This window comes from Dasypus novemcinctus, chromosome 24 (assembly GCF_030445035.2).
Source record: "Dasypus novemcinctus isolate mDasNov1 chromosome 24, mDasNov1.1.hap2, whole genome shotgun sequence".
In the NCBI taxonomy this organism is placed as follows: domain Eukaryota; kingdom Metazoa; phylum Chordata; class Mammalia; order Cingulata; family Dasypodidae; genus Dasypus; species Dasypus novemcinctus.
The window spans coordinates 60,041,819-60,062,787 of NC_080696.1; the positions used below are offsets into that span (position 1 = coordinate 60,041,819).

The following is a 20,969-nucleotide window of genomic DNA, read 5'->3' on the forward strand; positions in this document are numbered from 1 at the left end:
ATTGGCTAACATCGAACTGGACGTCTTGAGTCGTAGACCAAAACGGAGACGCCGCGCAGGCGCACTTACCCCGAAAGAACCCGGAAGTGGGGGTGCCAACGGCCCCCCAGACTCCTGGCCGTTTTAGCGCCAGCGGTGCTGTCCGGATCAGACATTTGTCCGTAAGACAACAGCCCTTTGGCTTCCGGGTCTTCGCATAGGAGATAAAGTCGGAGCAAGTGAAGAACCTCTCAAACGTGCCAGTAAGTAAGATGGCGAGGAGGGCGAGAGAGTGGGAGGGCCGATCGATAGCGCAGTACTCGGCGCGGCGCTTTTTGCGCGTGCGCAATGAGCGTGCGCTCGGAGCGATCGATCGGCCAGGATTCGCGCCTCCATTTTTCTAGCAGAGAGCGGGAGACCGCGAGAGCCCGACCAGCGGGTAAGGGGGTCCCTGGATGCGCGGAGAGTAGCGGATGCGATCCGCTGGGGCCTGCGGAGGCCCACGGCGAGGACTGGGACGATGAGAGACCGGTCGGGAGTGAGCCGGGAGGCGTGCGCCCTGAGTTTGTGTCTCCTGGGCTGGCGGGCTGGGCCTGCGCGCCCCTCCTCTTCCTCAGAGGGCCTCGCTTTCAACCCCACCCCATCCTTGGTTAACTTCTGCGTTGGGATGGCCGCGCCGTGTGTAGAATGGGACGTCTGTGTTCACATCCTGGTCCCCCTTCCGAGCGTAACCGATTCTGGGTAGGGTTCTTCCCGTCTCCGGGCCTCTGTCCTCTCCTACAAATTAAGGGTGATTAGACTACTACAGCTCGGCGAGTGAGCATTCTAAAGGAGCTGAGAAGCAGGGGCTCGCTCTCTTTTTTATTTTTTCAGTCTCCCTGTACACCTCATGATTCCCCAGACTGGAGTGAAGAGACAGAATGGAATAGTGGTTAAGTTCTCGACTCTGGAATAGACCATCCAGACAGCCACCTTAACCTGGGATGAGTTACCCGGCCACGCTTTACGTTATGTGGGTTTCCTAATTCCTCTGAGCCCGTCTCATCATCTCTTTTGTGCCCGTGTTGTCTACACAAGGATAGATTTACACGCATTTGCTCCTACTTTCGTAGGTTTGCATACATTAAATGATTTCATTGAATGAGCTAATGCCTGTAAAGTGCTTAGCACAGTGTCTGGCACCTAGGAAGTGCTTAATAAATGTTAGCAGTTATAGTAGCATAATAGAGTGTCTGAGAATTCAGGGGTCAAATTGCCTGGGCTGGGGTCCAGGCTCTGACATTCACAGTTGCTTAATCCTGAGTGAATTAACCTCTTTGAGCTCAGATTGCTCATATCTAAAATAATATTGCATGAGGAGTGAATGCTTACGTATTGCTTACATCATATGTGTTATATACTGCACTAAATGTCTGAAAACTATTAGCCAGTATTATTACAAAGTTTTTAGGGCACACTACAACATAGTAGTTAGGAACAACATGGGCTCCAGAGCAGGGATTCTTAACAAGGGGTCCATGAGCTTGAATTGAAATTCAAAAAACATTCCCTTTGTGGGGACATGTTGGTGGAGGTGTGGTATATTTATTAAATAATACACAGTGTAGTGTGGACTTAGGAGTCCATGGTTTTCACCTGATTGGCAAAGGGTCCATGGAACAAAAAAGTTTGAGAACCCCTGCTTTAGAATCAAACCACCTCTCTTCTAGTCTTGGTTCCTCCTAACAGTAATTGTGAGATCTTTGGCAAAGTTATTTCCCCACCTTATGTGTAAACAAGGAGTTTACAGACCTCCGGTATAGGATGGTTTGAGGATTAACAGATTAAACTTGAAAAACATTGGTAAATGCTTATTGAATGTTAGCTGTTACTATGATTAGTAACTTCAGTGGTTCTCCAGAGGAGGCTATATAGTTAAAAGGTATGGTTGACATCCCTCACACCACTCCTGCCCTCTGCCCCACCTCTCCTCCCCATCACTTTTAAATAGTACAGGAATCTAGGAGGTACAGGTGTTACTGGTCATTTGCACTTCCTTGTCTTATCTTCATTTTTCTCTCCCAAACTCTGCCCTGCCCTTTTTTTCTCTGTCAACTTCTTGTCTGCAACTTTTATTCATTGTTCTCAGGCCCCTGCAACTTTCTCATACCGGTCCACACATATGTATACATAGTCATTGGTTTTTGGTTATCAGTAAATTATGTAATTTGGTCCACCATTTGGAGTTCTTTTTTTGTATAAGCCATAAGCCATTATCTACAGTTTTTTTTTCTCTCTCTCTGTGTTTCTTTTCAGTTTGTTTCTTTTAAGACACAAGCTAAGATGGAGAACTTAGACATTTGTAAATCAGTCTGGATGTACAGTCCCTCCAGAGTTTTGCAATTTTTTTATAGTTATTTTGTCCTTATCTTACATGGCAAGAGTTTATTAAGCAGTTCACCTTTGAGTTATTCCAAAGCATTCAGTTTGGTTTAGTTTTCATAGAAACAATAGCTTTTTGCCCTGGTACTTTGGTTTAAATTATATAATTACAGTAAAAAGTTTAGTTGCCATGAAACAGATTTTAGGAATGAACATAACTGACCTTAAACATGATGGCTAAGCTGGTGGAAATAGTGGCTCCCTAGATGTTTTGAGGGGTTAGCAAATGACTTACCTGTTGTAAACCGCACTCAGTGTTTTGTTAACGGAAGTGTTAGATTCTAGGATAGCAATTAAGAATAAAAGCACAGGTGGGTAGCTTTAGCAGAGAAGAAAAGGGCAGGAGTAAGTTGAGAGATTCTACTAAAATTTGTAGCTAATGAAGATTTGAATTCCTTCTGTGTGCCAGGCACTGTGCAGTGTTCTCCATGCACCACCTCATTTTACCTTCAAGTGAATTATTTAACCATCGAAACTCAGAGAAATAAGGCCTCTGACCAAAGATACTGCGAATAGAGCTGGGATTTAAGCCCCACAAGTCTGACCCTAGAGTCTCATGTGTCTGTGATTTACTAGTTCCTCTTCACCGTCTACCTGTTATCTCTTCTTGCAGCTGACTGGAGGAATCATCTTCCTCTTCTCCGAGATGTATAGAACCAAAGTGGGCCTGAAGGACCGACAGCAGCTCTACAAGCTGATCATTAGCCAGCTGCTCTATGATGGCTACATCAGCATTGCTAATGGCCTCATCAATGAAATCAAGCCTCAGTCTGTGTGTGCACCCTCCGAGCAACTCCTGCATCTTATCAAACTAGGTACCTTATGAATATAAACTTGTGGATCCAGTGGTAAAGCTTTAGACATTTTTAGCCACTGCAGTTTTTCAAGATTAGTTTAGTTTAGTTTTAGTGCTTAGTACGTGCCAAGTACAATTGAAGATACTAAAGGGGGGAGCAAAGTACACATAAACGTTCCAAACTGGTTCGAGCCTCAGGGCCTTTATATAAACATTACCTAGAGTACATTATCTTTTTGCTGTTAACTTCCTTCAAGTCTTAGCTCAGATGCCATCTCTGAGTCCCCAACACTCCTAAAGTAATCCCCCTCCTTTCCCTATTCCTCCCCAGTTTCTCTACTACAACCATCATGTCTGTTTTCTTCATAACAGGATTTTCTTGGTGGTTTGGATTGTTTCTCACATAGTCCCCATTCTTCCCTGCAAGTTGACTACACTCCTCACAGGTAGACAGCAAGTCCTTCTTTGAAGGACATCAGGATGGCTGTCTCCATGTTTGTCAACCTTGGGGCATGTGAGCACAAGAGTACTCTCATATTTGCAGTTTAGAGAAATACCTTGCAGAAGGCATACTGCAGAGGAGTCTCCATTCTATGATATCATTTGTGGTTTAAACCCTGCAGAACTGTGTCTCTGTAGAATATGGTTATGATCAGAGTTTTTGTTTTTGTTTTGGAGTTTTGTGTTTTGTTTTGTTTTTTAAGATTTATATTTACTTATTTCCTCTCCCCCCCCCCCCCATTGTCTGCTCTCTGTGTCCATTTGCTGTATGTTCTTCTCTGTCTACTTGCATTCTCATCAGGCGGCACCCAGAATCTGTGACTCTTTTCATTGCGTCATCTTGCTGTGTCAGCTCTCCGTGTGTGTGGCGCCACTCCTGGGCAAGCTGCGCTTTTTTCGCATGGGACAGCTCTTGCGGGGCACACTCCTTTGCGCGTGGGGCACCCCTATGCGGGGGGAACCCCTGTGGCACAGCACTCCTTGTGCACCCCAGCACTGCACGTGGACCAGCTCACTACACAGGCCAGGAGGCCCTGGGTACCGAACCCTGGACCTCCCATATGATAGGTGGACACACTTATCAGTTGAGCCAAATCCTCTTCCCTTTTTTTTGTTTTGATGTTTTCAACTTATTTTAAAAATATTTTGGGTCTGATATGGAGGGCGAGTTGTAGAAGTCTGAATATGGAGGTGGGGAGATCAGTTTGGAGGTTTTTGCTGTAATATTGTCAAGAAATTAAGAAATATATGTTTTAATACCTGGTGAGACAAGGCTACTTATTGGTTTTCTTGTTAAAATTTATTAAATGCCTATTTATTCTGCTGCAGGAATGGACATTTAGTGGAAAAAGCTAGCCCCAGAACAAGATAAGTGTATTTAGTCAGCCAAAGGGGTCCTGATGCAAAGTACCAGAAATCTGGTGGTTTTTGTAGAGGGTATTTATTTGGTATAGAAGCTTACAATCACAAGGCCCCAAAGAGTCCAACTCAAGATACCGTTAAGAGGTACTTTTTCACCAAACTCCATTGCCACTTGTTGAAGCAAGATGGCAGGTGATGACTGCAAGGGTTCAGCCTTGCTTCTACCTCTTAAGGCTCCAGTGGTCTCAGCTTCTTCCGACCTCAGCTGTAGGCTGGTATAAGGCTAGTCTCCCTACCCGAGGCTTATTTTCTTTCCAGACTCAGCTGCTCTGGTCTCATTACAAGTTCAGCTGTGAACTATTAGCATCATGTCTTCCTGAGCCATGGGATCCTATATGTCTACCTCATGTGAGAGTCTGTTTTATCAGCCCAAGGGGGCTGAGTCACACTCTAATGATGTGGTTGAATCAAAGCCCTAATCTTAACATAATTTATATCAGACATCTCAGCTAAATCTAATATAGCCAAAGAGTATCACACCCAGAAAAACAGGCCCATTTACAAACATAATCAGTATCTCTTTTTGGAATTCATAAATATCAAGCTGCCACAACAAGTGAATACAAGAATTTATACACTTATATCAGTAGAATGAGGATAATTTATTCATCAGATGATGTTGGATGAACTATCTAGCCATTTAGGAAAAAACAAGCTTTTATTACCCAATACACAAAAATAAATTCCAACTGGATTGATGATTTTAAGTAAATTCACAAAAAAACAGGATAAAATAGGTGCTCATTTTTTTAAAGTTGAGGAATACTTTCCTAGGCAAAACTTGTTTTTAAAAAGCAGCTATGACTAAAAAATAAGATTCCCTGTTCATACCACAGGCAACTAGCAAGAACTCCATAAACCTTGAGTTTAAATACATTTCTGTTGTAGTTCATTGTTACAACAGAAGTCCCTACTTGCCAGATTTTCAGGATGTCCAATAGTGCCCCCTGGTGCCTCCTCAATTAGCCTAGGGGAAGGGGTTTACTGTCCAGATCGGTGAACTTGAGGTCAGCTTGTTCCCATCAGGTGACTGCCGGTGTTTCTAAAGGCAGTGCGGCCGACTCATAGCCAGAGCTGATTGAGGCTAGGGGAGTAGACATTTGAAAGAGGATAGTCCTGTTTCCTCAGCCCCGGGAGACTGCTTGCTAAGGTTAGCAGGACCAGAGCTTTTAACTTTCTAGTGTTTCAGCCCCACATAGCTGTTTTCCCACGTGTGCCAGATCAAAAGTAGATCACATGTAACCTCTTTCTTTCCCTTTCACTCTAGAGTATTCTCACATACAAAATAGTTCATCCATGCCACTTTTTCTAACTCTAGGGGTTTTCTAATTCTTCCCCCTTCTTCCTCAATTGAGTATGTCCTCAACTTTCACCAAGATAGTTTTCCACTAGGACAAAAAAAAAGTGAAAATGTTTTTATATTTTTTTAATTAAATACAAATCTAGCAAAGATATCTGCAAATTAATACAACAGTTTATAACCTTAGTAAATTTAAAAGACTTTACCAAATATTAGAAAAAGGGTTATTCATGTGGTGTATGGGAGGAATATGGTCAAAGAACAGAATAGGAAACTTATGAAAAAAGCACAGCAAGGCAGTGAGCATCTGAAACTTGCTGGAAATCTTAACAATTGCATGTCTGACAATGAAAACACTTATTTTCACCCAACTAGCAAAGATAAAATTTTTATAATGTCTATTATTGGCAGGGATCTGAGAAAACTAGCATTCTTCCATTGTCAAAGTATGGATTTCTTGAGGGCAATTTGGTTATTTACATTTACATGGAATTTGGCTATTTAAATAGAAATATCCTTTGACTTTGCAATGCCAATTGTGAGAACTTATCCTGAGGAAATAATTTTAATAGCATAAAAACAGATAAAACAAATGTCCAACAGTATGGAATTAAGTGTAACTTTTATTATAGCCATAAAACTGAGTACTACAACATAATGATATAGATAAATATTTATTAACCTGGAGAGATTTTTGTTCTGTATGACTAAATGAACAAGGAAGTCACAAACCGTTACACATTGAAGTTCTGTTTTTGTTTAAAAACAAAAAATAAACTGTGTGCATGGCCAAAGGTGCAGAAGAATTCACAGCACAGTGGTAATAATAATCTCTGGTTGGTAAAATGCTGGGTTTTTATTTTCTTGTTCACCTGTATTTCCAAATCTTTCAAAACTGGTAAACATATTGTTTCTATGATATATGAAGTTATCTTTACCTTTAAAAATGCATATTCTTGATAATCTTCAGTTTATTTAAATATCATCTTTCAGATATGTCACAATAATATTAGTGGTAACAGTGTAGCTGACAATTTCAGAGTTGCTACTAACAGATTGGGACATAAATAGTAAGGATCGGGAATGGGGAGATGGATAATTTAACTACAAGTCTGCTTTTTTTTAATATATGTATAAATGTATATGTGTATATATATATGTTCTGGTGTTGTATTAAAACAGTAAGCTTTGGAGACAAACACAGGGGCAAGTGACTTTCTTTTGGAACCTAACCTTCCACCATCCCACCCCACTCCCCATGTTGCCTCACAGCATTGTGAACCTTGAATAGAAGAGTCAGTATTCATAATTTTGTAGAATGCCCTGCAACCCCAAGAAATAAGAAGTTGACATTGAAAACGAATCCAAAGTTCTGGATTTCAGTTTGGATCCAGAACTTTGTCTTGGCCTTTTAAAAATTATTTTTTTTCTGCCTTTAATTTTTGTTTGTTTCAGGAATGGAAAATGATGATACTGCAGTTCAGTATGCAATTGGTCGTTCAGATACAGTTGCCCCTGGCACAGGGATTGACCTGGAATTTGATGCAGATGTCCAAACAATGTCTCCAGAGGCTTCAGAGTATGAAACATGCTATGTCACATCCCATAAAGGACCGTGCCGTGTAGCAACCTACAGTAGAGATGGGCAGTTAATAGCTACTGGATCTGCTGATGCTTCCATAAAGATCCTGGACACAGAAAGAATGTTGGCCAAAAGTGCTATGCCAATAGAGGTAAAAAAATCTCAGTAACTTACTGCATTTGCTTTCTGTTGTTCCTTCTTGGGTAGAATGAGCATATAATTTAAACCAGCTTTAGTTTATCACAATTCTAGAATATGTTCTTTGATTCAGACAGGGTTTACACCTTACTCGTCTCTTCTTCTTCTTCTAGGTCATGATGAATGAGACTGCACAACAGAATATGGAAAACCACCCAGTGATTCGAACTCTTTATGACCATGTGGATGAAGTCACATGTCTGGCTTTCCACCCAACAGAACAGATCCTGGCCTCTGGTTCAAGGGATTATACTCTTAAATTATTTGATTATTCCAAGCCATCTGCAAAACGAGCCTTCAAATACATTCAGGTTAGAATTTGGTGTTCCGAAAGAAGTTTGGCATTTTTTCTTACATACATTGAGCTGTGATGTGACTGTTCTTTTAAAAGTAGTTCCAGTGATCATATTTTAAAAAGCCTGACCAGGTTCAGGTTCACTAAAATGTAACTAATGGCAACCAAAAAGTTACTCAGTTTAAACTATCAAGTGTTTATTGAAAAGGTAACATTTGGTACTCAATTTGAGTATGCATTTTGGAAATACTAACGTTTTAGTAGAGGTTTCCACTTTTTAATAATTGAACAATATTTTACTCAATTTTTGGAGCCTTGAGACAAATTTAAGAAGGTATTATTACATGCAGATTTTGTTTATCTTTATTCAGTAATCATGAATATGTCATAGATTGGTAATATTCCATTAATTTGCAAATAATGAAACTCAATTCCATTGTTTTCAGACTAATCTTACTAGCAGTTGTGTAGCTTGGGAAATCTCTGTTCAAAAGATACTTCATTTATTCCAGAGTACTTTTTGTTCCTTATCTAAGTAATGCTTAGTAGTCTTTTTATGGATTCTTTGCACTGGCCAATTATTTCCACATTACCTCTGGATTTAGTTGTTCACCACTTGGTCACTTACGTTAATGCCTATGCCCTAACAGGAAGCAGAAATGTTACGCTCCATCTCTTTTCATCCTTCTGGAGACTTCATACTCGTGGGGACACAGCATCCTACTCTTCGACTTTATGATATCAACACATTTCAATGTTTTGTCTCTTGCAATCCTCAAGATCAACACACCGATGCTATATGTTCTGTTAATTACAATCCTAGCGCCAATATGTATGTAACTGGCAGTAAGGATGGCTGCATCAAATTATGGGATGGTGTTTCAAATCGATGCATCACAACTTTTGAGAAAGCACATGATGGTGCTGAAGTTTGTTCTGCTATTTTTTCAAAAAATTCTAAATACATTCTCTCAAGTGGAAAAGACTCTGTAGCTAAACTTTGGGAAATATCAACAGGACGAACACTGGTCAGATATACAGGTATGTGAAAAATAGATATTACTTGACATTTGTGTAGCATTCAACAGTTTCCAGAACTCCCTTTTAGATCCTTAAATAAATCTGTATGTTGGCCAAGACAAATATTCTCTCTCTTAAATAAGAAAATAAGGCTTAGAGGTAAATAACTTAGCCAAGGCTTCAGTTAATAAGAGGCAGAGTTGAAAATAGAAACCAGTTTCCTAACTTTGGTCCTTCCATTACAGCTTAGACTAGGTCAGAATTCCATGCAGGTTAGCGTTTAGGAAGGTGATGGCCCATTTGTAGACTGAGGCCCGCTTTCTTCCCACGAAACCATGAAAGCAGTCCCAAGAAAGCCTCAGTTAGTAGATCTCAGAAAGTGTACGAGTTAGAGAAAGAACAGCTGAAATTGAAGATCTTCACCCTTTTCTAAGAGAGTAGATGTAGCCCCTAAAAATGAGACTTCGATGTTCTGAACCTAGATATAAAGTGGGCCCATTAGACAGATAAACAAAAACAAGTTCATCAATTCTGTTGTTGATTTGTGTTGATAACATTTATGCCTATGCTCTCTTTTTATGATGAGATCTATCTATTATCCTATCACTATTAGTCGGGGTTCAGAAATGGTTGATAGTGATAGCACCTGTTGTTAAAATATTTTTTCTTCTGTTCTTCCTAGCAGCAAAGATTGTTGTTTGGTATAAACCTTCAGGAAACATCAGCATTGCCTAGTTTACTCTGTTGTAAGATAGATTTGTGTTGTACACTATAAGTACCATCATCATAACTCAAAAAAACTCACAAGAAAGCAATGTGAGGGACATTTTGAGGAAGAAAATTGAAGAATTGGTGGCATTTGAGCCACTAGGGTGCGGCATAACCTACCTTAAATTTGTCTCATCGTAACTAAAGTTTGCTTCTGTGCCATCTTTCTAGTACAGCTAGAAAGTCTTATGAAAAACCATTTCTATCATAATTTATTGTGGCTTCATTGAAACCCTTTTATACAAAGGTATTTTGAAAAGTATCTTTAATCATTATTAAAGGGCTGTGTGCTTGTTTTCAAAAAGAAAATAGAAAAGTGATCAAACTAAAAGAGTATGAGGACTAATTGAAGGGATAAACCAGCCTCCTGACAAAAATGATTTTTATTTGTCTTACGAATGTTTAGACTGTTTTATGTTGGTATGTGGTTGATAGTTTTAGTGGAAAATTGGTATTTTATATATTTTAAATAGGATTATGCTAGGCATTATATGCCAATCCCTTTGTTCTATTTCACATTAAGACCCTTTCTTGTCTGCACAATTAGATTTCTATTTCCAGTTTGAATGTTTAGTTAGAATTCAGGGGGTTCTTGAAGTAATGAAGGAAAAGGAACAGCTATTAGAAATTTTTATATTAAAAATTAATTCCAAGCACTATAAACAAAATGGCAGACCAGGGGAAAACATGCATAACATATGTGATAAACATATGAGAGCTATTGGATTAATATCCTTAATCTATAAAGGGGCTGTGTTAATAATTAAGGAAAAAAGCCCAAATTTGATGTAAAAATGGCCATAGGACATGGAGCCATTTTATAAAAGAAATAAAAATGGTCAGTAAACACAGGAAGAGATGGCCAACCTCATTATAACCTAAGAATTGAAAGTGGAAGTATGTTTACTTAACAGATTTCAGGAATTAAAAGGATTGATAGGAAAATAAACATACATAGACTATCAGGTGGGAATGTCAGTTGGTAAAATATTTCCAAAGGACAGTTTGGTTTTATATCAAAATTTTAAATATATGTATATTTGGCTCATTAGAAATCCAACCTAAGAAGATAATTGGACAAGCATGTACAAGTAACAGATTGTTCATCCCAATATTTGAAGTAGTTGAAAATTAGAAACAATGTAAATGTTCATCAATAAGTATTGAGTAAATCTGTTATGCACCCATTCACAATGTGCAGCCTTAAAATATTAATCATATTAACCTTTATTGAACACTTAATACTTATTAGTATATGTATACTGCAAAGCTTTATGTGCATTACCTCATTTTAATTCTTACAACCTTGTATGGTAGGTGATGTAATTATCCCTACTGAACAGATGAGAAAATTAAGGCTTAGGGATGTTAAGTCATTTCCCCAAGGTCACATCTCTATAACATGTTGAATCCAGATCCATCTAACACCATATTTCATACCTTTATTCGCTAAGCTGTATTGCTTCTTTATAGATTGCCACTTTTTATTATTGAATAAAACAGCATAAGACATGTGCTCAGACTTAAATAATTTTACATATGAATGCACAACGCAGGAATTTGGAAAGGACATTCACCAGAATGAATGACAGTGGTTACCTCTGTGTGGTGAAATTATCAGGCTGTTATTCTTTTTTATCCTTTACATAGTACTTTAAGCCTAAAATACGTATTTTCTTCATGGTCATAAAAAATGGGCAAAGCTTCCTTTTAAGAGAGTGAATGTTCATTCTTTTTGTCCCAGTAATTCTCTTTTTAGGAATTTAATCCTAAGGAAATAATCAAAGCTTTTTGTACAAAGGAGTTTATCACAGCATTGCTTTCACTCATATGCAACCTAAATGTGTAGCATAAAAACATTATTGAATAAATAGCAGTGCCTCCAAACAGTGGGAGACTTTGCAGTCAATAGAAAAACATGGAAAAACACACCCAACGTAGTTAGTTTAAACTAGTATAGAAAAGTACATATAATGAGGCACCAATTTGGTATTAAAAAATACATCTTTATACATACAGGTACATCGGAACATTAATGGTGGTTGCCCATAGATGATGGTTCTAGAAGTAGTTTTCTTTTATGCTTTCTTAGTTCCATAATTGTAGATGTGTAACATTTTAAATTTTTTTAAATGTCATTTTTATGAAAGATTTCATAACCAGAGTTGAAAATTCTGAGGGTCTAAGGTTGTCAACTTACCAGGCTCTTCCTGGATCCACAAGACTGTTACCTCTTGGTTTCTGTGGCAGGTGCTGGTTTGAGTGGACGGCAGGTGCACAGGACACAAGCAGTCTTTAACCACACCGAGGACTATGTGTTGCTGCCTGACGAAAGGACCATCAGTCTCTGCTGCTGGGACTCGAGGACGGCGGAGCGGAGAAACCTCCTCTCCTTGGGCCACAACAACATCGTTCGCTGTATAGTGCACTCGCCCACCAACCCCGGTTTCATGACGTGCAGCGATGACTTCAGAGCACGGTTTTGGTACCGGAGGTCAACCACCGACTAGAGTTGAGTTAGGGTTCTTTTCTCAAGGACTCTCTGCTCCTTCACCCATGTCCTGTCACCAGCTTTAGTAGTAAGTCATTGTACCATCTTCGGCAGTTGTGCTGCCACCTCTCAACCTTCTTGGATTTGTACAAAAGAATCTTTTTTTACCTTGATGTAGAATCATGGTGGAAAAAGTTGGAAATGCAGATCTGTGCAGTAGTTCCACATTCACTGATTATTACAGTGTGATTTTCATCAGTTTTGTAAATACAGGACTTGCCATTTCTCTTGATTCTTGATCGTTTGAAGAAGGATAGAGTATTAAAGTGCTTTCCAGATCTCACATGGATGTCATAAAGAATTTTCATTTGGTTATTTTGTCAACTTTCATGCCTGTTCTACTACACCCTCTTTGTAAATTTATTTCCTTTCTGAATACATTTGGCAGATACTAGTCCTGCAGCTCCGAGTATCAAGAGGTCTGTGCCGGGTGGAAATCATTTTAGAGAATATATCCATTCTATTCTAAAATGACCTCATTCTGACCATAAATCTCAGATATGCGGCTTTAGTGTTACATATTCCTCACTTCAATAAAATTAATGACCACTTTTTCTTGGAGATTTATAGGAGATACTACCTTTCATCATATCTTCTACATTATCTTTTCATTACCTGGAATGCTTATTTTCAGTGAATGTATATCCAAGACTGATTTGATAGGGAATAATAAAGAATTCAGTGTATGCAGAAGTAATCAAAATTAGGTGAGGAGCGTGGATGTGGTTCGAATGGTTGAGTGCCTGCATCCCCTATGGGAGGTCCTGGGTTCGGTTCTGGTGCCTCCTAAAAAAAAAAAACAAGCGGCCAGTGTGGCTCAGTGGTTGAGTGTTGGTTTCCCATATACAGGGTCTTGGGTTCAGTCCTCAGCTCCAGTACCTCAAAAATGAAAAAAAAAAAATTTTTAGGTGATCAATCTATGACTCTCAGGTATTGTTTCTCTTCACAAATGATTACTATCAATTGACTTTGTTCATATGTAATTTGTTTTAGAAGTTACCGGAGATTGAACCCAGAACCTCATACCACGAAACAGGCACTCAACTACTGAGCTTCATCCGCTCCCCTCATAAGTAATTTTAAATCTTATTTTTTAATTCCCTTTCTCATGAATTGTAACTGTTTCTCATTGTTGCAGTATAACTGCAGTCTCAGATTTATGCATTAAAGTTGACATTTCTATGAATTCAGCTCCAGTTTAGATCAGAGAACCCTGAATTCTCTTATAAACATAAACTTTGGTTTATGTTAATCCTAAGGGGAAAAAAAATACCTCATGATCTGGGTATGAGTACTTAGAAATAAATATGATCTGGGATCTTTGATAAAAATGTTAAATAAAGTAAAAAGTCATTTGTACTATAGGAACTTCAAACTCATTTTGAAGTTACTGCATAAAAATTCTGCTTTAGTCATCACCTTGAGGATCATTTTAATTCCTTGGTCTATAAGGCCATTTTAAGTATCCTTAATATGTTGTTAAATCAAGGTTTTACTTCAGGTTTCCAAAGAGCCATATTTTTTGGTCTATAGTGATTTTAAATTTACAGTTTTATTTTGCATCCTGATTCTCCAGTGTTTGAACTTGGTTGTCTGTGGGTGCTGTATTTGTAAGATTAAAATAAACCTACCAGTTCTGAAAAGGAACAAGGATTACAAGTTCTACCCAAAAAATAATCAAATAAAACCCTTCCACTTTCTTTTTCTGACTTTTCTTTTGCTTTCCACCTTTGAAACTGTAAAACTAAGGTTTAACATTTCTGTATCATTCTACTCTGATATATGTAGACCACACTGCACTCCTGCTGAAGTTCCATTGGGTCTTTTAATTGCTCATGAATTAAAATAATAATGCCTGCCTTTTACAGTTTTTGGAATAGTCTCAGGGGTATGTAGTTTCAGAATTTTATTTACAAGATCAAGATAACTTTTGGATGTTTCCAAAACAGGCTTTTTATTGTCTTCTTTTTTCCTTCCTCTTTTTTACATCATATTCATGTTCTGAGCTGGTATAAACGCCAGAATATTATATGGACTTGGTATCCTCATTTCATTCATTGTACTGCACAACACCCTTGCATTCAAATGGCTAATAATAATCCACTCAAGCTATGAACTTATAACTTGTTATTTTTTAAAGATATGTGATTTCTAAAATAAACTTTTGTACGTAATGATATTTAAAGTTCATTTTTTTGGAGCTTGCATTTTTAATGTTTCCATGCTTGAACATCAGTTCTTAAACAGAAATGGTATCTTCAGACCTGTACTCTTCACAATTTCTTTAGTGCTTTGTGCTAGAAGTGAGGTTTTTATACCTTAATTACCTTTAGCTGTGTGTCTTTGCTCTTTATTTCTATCCTCTGAATTTAAAAACTTTAAGTAGAATTCTGTTTATTTGGATCATCCAGAGAAAGCTACCTTTTACCTTAAACTTTGGTTTCCCTTGGGAAGGGCAATGTCATGGGACAGTCCAGTCCCAGTTCTGTTACCTGTTAGTAAGGCAAGTCATTTCTCTCCTGGTCTACAGCTTCCTTTTCTGTGAGTAAAGGGTTTGATCAAAATCTCCAACCTGGTTTTCAGCGAGTGAAGTCTTTTTTTTTTTTTTTGCATGTGGGGGTGGGAATGCATTTACTTTTAGGGAAGAGACATCTGTTTCTGAAAATATGGCAGACCAGATACTCTGAGAACCCTTTCAGTACAAAGCTGGGTCGAATTTTTTTAAATCTGTAACTAGATAGCTTGAGCTAGCAGGAAACGGGGGCGCGAGGTGGGGGTGGGGGAATACAAAAAGCACAAATTCAGAGGATTAATGCAACACTAGTGCTAACAATCGCACCAAGGACATTTGCCAATCCCTCTTAGCCTTATGATTGTTGAACAAAAGTCAAAGCTTTGGGTCTTCACAGGATGGGAATTTTGATCAAGATTCCAAAATCCAAAAGGTAAAAAGGTAAAGTTGGCACATATACAAAAAGAGAGGAAGCCTGTCTGGCTCGGCATTGGCCTTGGGTGAGGAGGGAGAGTTGATGGGATAGGGAAGGGTCTTCTCTAAGAATCCTAACCACAAGCTGATCCTCAAGCATGTTTGGAACAATCCCTACAACCTATGTGGCCTTAATGAAGAACAAGCTGAGAATTTAACAGCCTCCAGTTGGTAGTGACCCCAAGTACTCAGCAAAAGCCAGCACAGATTCTCTGGGAGAACAATTCTTAACTCCAGGCCTTAAATAAGTCTCCCAAAGTTTTAAGTCTCATTATTTCATAATCAAGTATATGAAAAAATGGCCCACAATTGATGGGACTCGGAGACAAAAAGCAGTGGGATCAGACCTGTAAAGATTGAGAAGACATTATGAGATGCAGAACGTTAACAAGGTAACTGAGACCAATGATCAAAAGGCTTACAAAAATGACCTAGGAGATCTGAACAAAAGACATATTTCTAGAAAACTATACCAATCCCTAATTTCTGTAGCTTTCACAACGCTTTTGACCATTTTCAGGAGCTCATCTTTTTGCCTTCCTACTCCCTTAGGAAGCCTTTTTTTTTTTAAAGATTTATATATTTCTCACACACACCCCCACTTCGTTGTCTGGGTTCACTGTCTGCTCTTTGTGTCCATTTGTTCTGCACTCTTTGTGTCTGCCTGTCTTCTCTTTAGGAGCACTGGGAACTGAAATCAGGAAACCAGGATCTTCCATGAGGGAAAGAGGCAACTACTTGAGCCACCTCCCTCCCTGCTTTGCTGTCTCTCATTGTGTTTCCTCTTTGTGTCTCCTTGTTACATCATCTTGTGTCAACTCACTGCACCAGCCCATCGGGTCAGCTCACTGCCTTGCTCGTCTTCTCTAGTAGGCATCGGGAACTGAATCCAGGACATCCTATGTGGTAGGCGGGTGCCCAAATGCTTAAGCCACATCTACTTCCCTTAGGGAGCCTTTTATTCCTTCTTGAAGATTCTCCCTGTTGTCTTTTAGCCAATTTACCCTTCACCGTTTTCTCTCTGCTGGCATATGGTGTATATCTCTGCCCTGGTTTTCCTTGTTCTCCATTTGGCTTACAGCCTTTCCTCCAGCTTTACACCCCCTCTTCATACCCACTGCTTTTCCTTTGCATCCTTTTTATTGTCCATTCTTGCTCTGATGCCTTTCCTTCTCAATCTTGGGATTGAAATTCAGGCTGTAAAACTGAGTTGTCCCTAAAAATTATAGTGGCTATAGAATCCCAACTCTTCCTGTATTCCTACTGTAGGATATTTAGATGAATTTGTTGGCAATTTATGAAATTCTTCTTTTGATCAAAAGAGCTACTTGTCTGAATTATCTTTATGAGATTCAAATAAAAATCTGCCAGATTTTTAAAGCAGTGCAGCCTGAAATTTCTTGCAGCTCTTGAATGCTTTGAACACCGAGTCTGGTATTCAGCTGCACTTGTGAGTCAGGTATTGATTGCCTAGTGTTTGCATACTACCATTCAAGGAGCTTGATAGCTAAAGTCTACAGGAAAACCATATAAATGCATACAAAAATATAGTTCGATCTACAAAAACAATTTGCCTTCCTGAACATTTATTAGGAGCTATGGAGGCAAAGTGATCAGCCTTACTAGGGTCAGAAGAGAAAATTTAGTCCAAAATAATGTTCCCACCAGCACATTTGTCAGTATTTACATTACCTCACTAAATTACCTCACTAGAGTCTGAGTTCTTGTGAACTCTAGCTGTTTCACCCTTTGCTTAGCCGGATATTACGAAAGCCACCCAGTTTCCTAGAAAATCAACACTTGCAATAGTTGCACATAACAGACACATTGGCCTTAATAAAAACTAAGTATGAATGGATTGCAGCAAACTGTTTAAGGCAATTTCTCATGCCTTTGATTCAGAAAAATTGCAGAGGGATCAAATACCAGCCTGAAAAATCAAGCCTCTCATTCATGGAATATTATACTAGGTATGTACGAGCAATTAATCTATTATTTAATTCTAGGACCAAATGCTGTTACTCTTGCATTTTAGACTTGTGTTTTGGTCTCCCTGTCCCCTGCACACCCCCATGCAAATTACAACAATAGTTTGGGGCAGGCCAAAGTTCGAAGTTTGCCAAGGTGATGTAAGCTGCCCAACGTTGTATGAATGTGTCTTTTCTTTTCCAGGAGACACAACTTCAAATTCTGGCTCCATCTCGCAATTGTAAGATCTTGAGCAAAGTTTATCTGTCCTTCCTATCTTTTTACTTTTTATTATGGAGAGTTTCAAATTTATACAAAAATTAACTGTACAACAAAAACAGAAAATGAGTTAGTGGTTGCCAGGAGCTGTGGGAGAGGAGAGTGAGGAGAGACCCCTAAAGAGTAAGGCACTTCTTTTTGGAGTGACAAAAATGTTCTAAACTTACTGCTGATGGTTATACCTCTGAATATTCTAAAAATTGCTCAATTGGACACTTGAAAAGGATGAATTTTATGGTATCTTAATAAAGCTGGGGGTTATTTGACTTTTTTTTTTTAAGACAACGGTATAATATAATGAATCCCCATGTGCCCCTGGCTCATACATTGTGAGTTGATCTATCTTCTTAATATCTTTTCCTCTTGAGGTTCCACCTCCATCTTTTTCCCCCCTGGCAGTTTACCCATTGAAGAAACTAAATTGGTTGGTTGGACCAAATCTTTAATCTCCCTCTTTCCTCAGTTCCTCATCAGTAAAATGGGAGTAATGGAGCTGCTATTTGGATTCACTGAGTTGATAGATGCCAAGTGGTTCAAACAGCACCTGGCACACAGTGAGCCCTGGGTTCTCCTGGGCTGCCCTCGGGCCAGGCTGAATTCTCCTGTTGCCATGTCTCTGGGTCTTTTCTCCTCTTCTCTGCCCTCCCTGTCCAGGTGTGGGTGTCCTTCTCTGGCAGACATGCCACATGGTGGTGGCAGAGCCGTCACCTGGAGGTCCCAGCCTTCCGCAGGCTTGCCTCAATCCCACCTTAATCGCAGAAGGCAAGAGAACCTTCCTCCCCCTACCCCAAAGACAGCAGGTTGACCATAGGGGGGATTTCTTGATTCCCTCTCATGAGTGAACCTCTGTCACTCTAGGGTGTGGGTACTTGGAGCATTGCCTCCCCGAATGAACAGCCTCTGTAACAAAGAGGATTACAATAAATATCAACTACTGGAATTCTGTACAGTCTAGACAAAAAATTCACTCATTCATTTATTCAACAATTGAGCACTAAGTGCTCAGCACTGCTGAAAACCTAGGAAGTATTAGTGACCAGGTTGGGGAGATCTCAGACAGCCTACATGAAGAGTGATTTGTTATAAAATAGCTACCGAACACTTTAAAAATAAGAAAAAGAAAATGCTTGTTCCACAGAGCATTTATTCGGAATTGAAAACTTAAGAGTAGGAGAGCCCCTCTTTTATCCTGTTATTCTAATCCGACCCCTTCATTCATTCTTCATCTTGCCCTGCTAGTTTAATCTAGGTTTTTTTTTTCTTCTGCCTTTCTTTCATTACCCAAATCACTGGTGAGATTTTTGTTTTTGTTTTTGCATGCCCATGACTTAAATTCTACTGTGTTTTCTAGATAGGTTACTACATTTCCTAGAAAATTGTGTTCTGGCCTCCAAGTGTTAGGGCTATGTGGTTCTTGTTTGAGAAAATAATTATAGGTAAAGGATAATTGGGTAGAACTCCCTATTTAAATTATTTTTTTTCCATGGATATATAAAACTTGAAACAGAATTTAGGTTTAGTAGATTCCTATCTTGAAACATGAACCTCTGTTTTGCCTTGCTAATGCAGTTGCATCTTCTCTATCTGAGACACTACTTCCTCCATGCCCACCAACACAAAGGAACTGGCAGAGTTACAAGAAAGCAGGAGCAAAAAGGCCCACCTAAGAGACATGTCCAGATTCACATTCAGCAATATGGAAACTATCTGATATTTTGCAGTTGCCTTCACCTTACAAATAGCGCTAGCTATTACTTATTACATATATGATTAATATTATACTTAGAATGCTATTATAAGTAGTATTACATATTAATATGTATATATATTACATACACTTATTATGGTAGTGCTATTTAAATGATTTGTCAGATCTGTTAAGATTAATAGGCTAACACATTTCTAGTCCAGGCCTTCATGACTCATTGCCCTTTCGAATAGATCCACTTGTTTTCCTTAAATGGAACTCGCTTTCCTTTTTTTTCCTTTCTTTTTTTGCATGTTCATGATGTCCCAGCCAGGGCTGAGCTCTGCCTTTACTAATCTGCATCTGCCTCTTTCATATCTTGCCTTCTCCATGATGCCATCCCTAAAATACTCCCCTTTTTCCATCTCTATCCTCCCCTTTAGGGATCTCTGCTTTATACTTGCTGCTAAATTAGTTCATGTTCATTCCATGAGTCACTGTCCCCGCCCTGTTATCCTCTACCATCTGTAGCATATCAATTACTTGGCCCCGGAAATTTCCAACGCCGATAGCATTTACAATAAAGATCGTCTTGGCCAGAAATCAGTCCCCTATCTCAGTAGGTAAAGACTTCCTAGTGCTCAGACTTGTGCGACCACACATGGGACAAGCAGAAGATGAGAAGTTAAGTTCTATGACCACAAGAAGGGAAGGATGAGAGACCAGTTTGGTGGAGCTGGAACTCCAGCCAGGCTTGAAGGAGGGGCATGACTTTGTTTAAATGAAATAAAAATGCAAATGCTCCTAATGCTGGGTCTGCTACACTGTAGGGCCTCTCTAAATGTTGAGTCAGAATTTAGTAAAAAGAAAAAAGGTAGCAAGTAATGATGAACTGTATGAGCTAGTGTGGTGGTTTAAAGAACAGCCATGGGTTTGCATAGGTTTATGAGAGAGTACAAGTACTATGACACTCAGCATAGCCCCTGGTCCAGGGTCAGTCCTCAGAAAACGTTAGGCATTAAGTATTATGAGCAAAGACCTGGAGGTTTTGCACAACACAAACCGTGAGCCCAAAGTTAAACCATGGACTATAGTGAACAGCACAATTACAGAAATGTGCTCTCATCAGTTTTAACTAATGTACCACACCAATGCAAAGTGTTAATAATAGAGTGCTAAAAAATGAAAAACTAATAGGGTGCTATATGGAAATCCTCTATTTTATGCATGGTTCTTCTGTGAACCCATAACTTCACTAATTAAAAAAAAAAAGATTGCAGAGTTTGATTTTAAAAACTGGTTTTAATATGTTACAGGGCAATAAACCATAACCTCTGGAGTTCCACTGGGGAAAAATGAAAAAAGACCCAAAGGTGGGCCTGGGTGCAGAGCTGCGAAGTGTGTGTGCGGTTGGGTTGGGCAGATGGGGTGGAAGCCGTGTTGTTCCATGCATCCTGCTTGTCTTGTTTATCCTGCCCGTTGCAGGCAAGTTTTGGGGGGCAGGAAGGAAGAAATGGTGGCCATGATCAGCACTGTGGCCTGGTGGCCTCTAACTAGGCCAGCGAGCCAGGTCCCTCGGGGGAGCTGTTCCACAGCACCCGAGGGACAAGAAGGCCGGGTGTTCTCACACTGCGCTTTTCAAAATAGGAACTTCGCCCTCTAAAGCAGAAGTGTTTTTTTTTTTTCCTTCTTCTGTGGTTTCATTTGTCGAATGTGT

At 39.3% G+C, this 20,969-nt stretch overlaps 1 protein-coding gene across 3 annotated transcripts; it reads left to right on the top strand.

The window, feature by feature from the left end:
* The first annotated feature begins 35 nt into the window (after positions 1 to 35).
* On the top strand, positions 36 to 14,511 carry CSTF1 (cleavage stimulation factor subunit 1). Of its 3 annotated transcripts, none has more exons than XM_023586379.3 (6): positions 36 to 242; positions 3,014 to 3,215; positions 7,374 to 7,651; positions 7,812 to 8,009; positions 8,644 to 9,034; positions 12,032 to 14,511. In XM_023586379.3, the coding sequence occupies exons 2-6, from the start codon at positions 3,047 to 3,049 to the stop codon at positions 12,289 to 12,291; spliced, it is 1,296 nt and encodes a 431-aa protein (XP_023442147.1). In that variant the 5' UTR covers positions 36 to 242; positions 3,014 to 3,046; the 3' UTR covers positions 12,292 to 14,511. The 3 variants fall into 3 exon arrangements, with proteins under 3 accessions (XP_023442147.1, XP_004484679.1, XP_058143235.1); XM_004484622.3 differs by lacking the exon at positions 36 to 242 and adding an exon at positions 360 to 418; XM_058287252.2 differs by lacking the exon at positions 36 to 242 and adding an exon at positions 853 to 991.
* Positions 14,512 to 20,969: the final 6,458 nt, after the last annotated feature.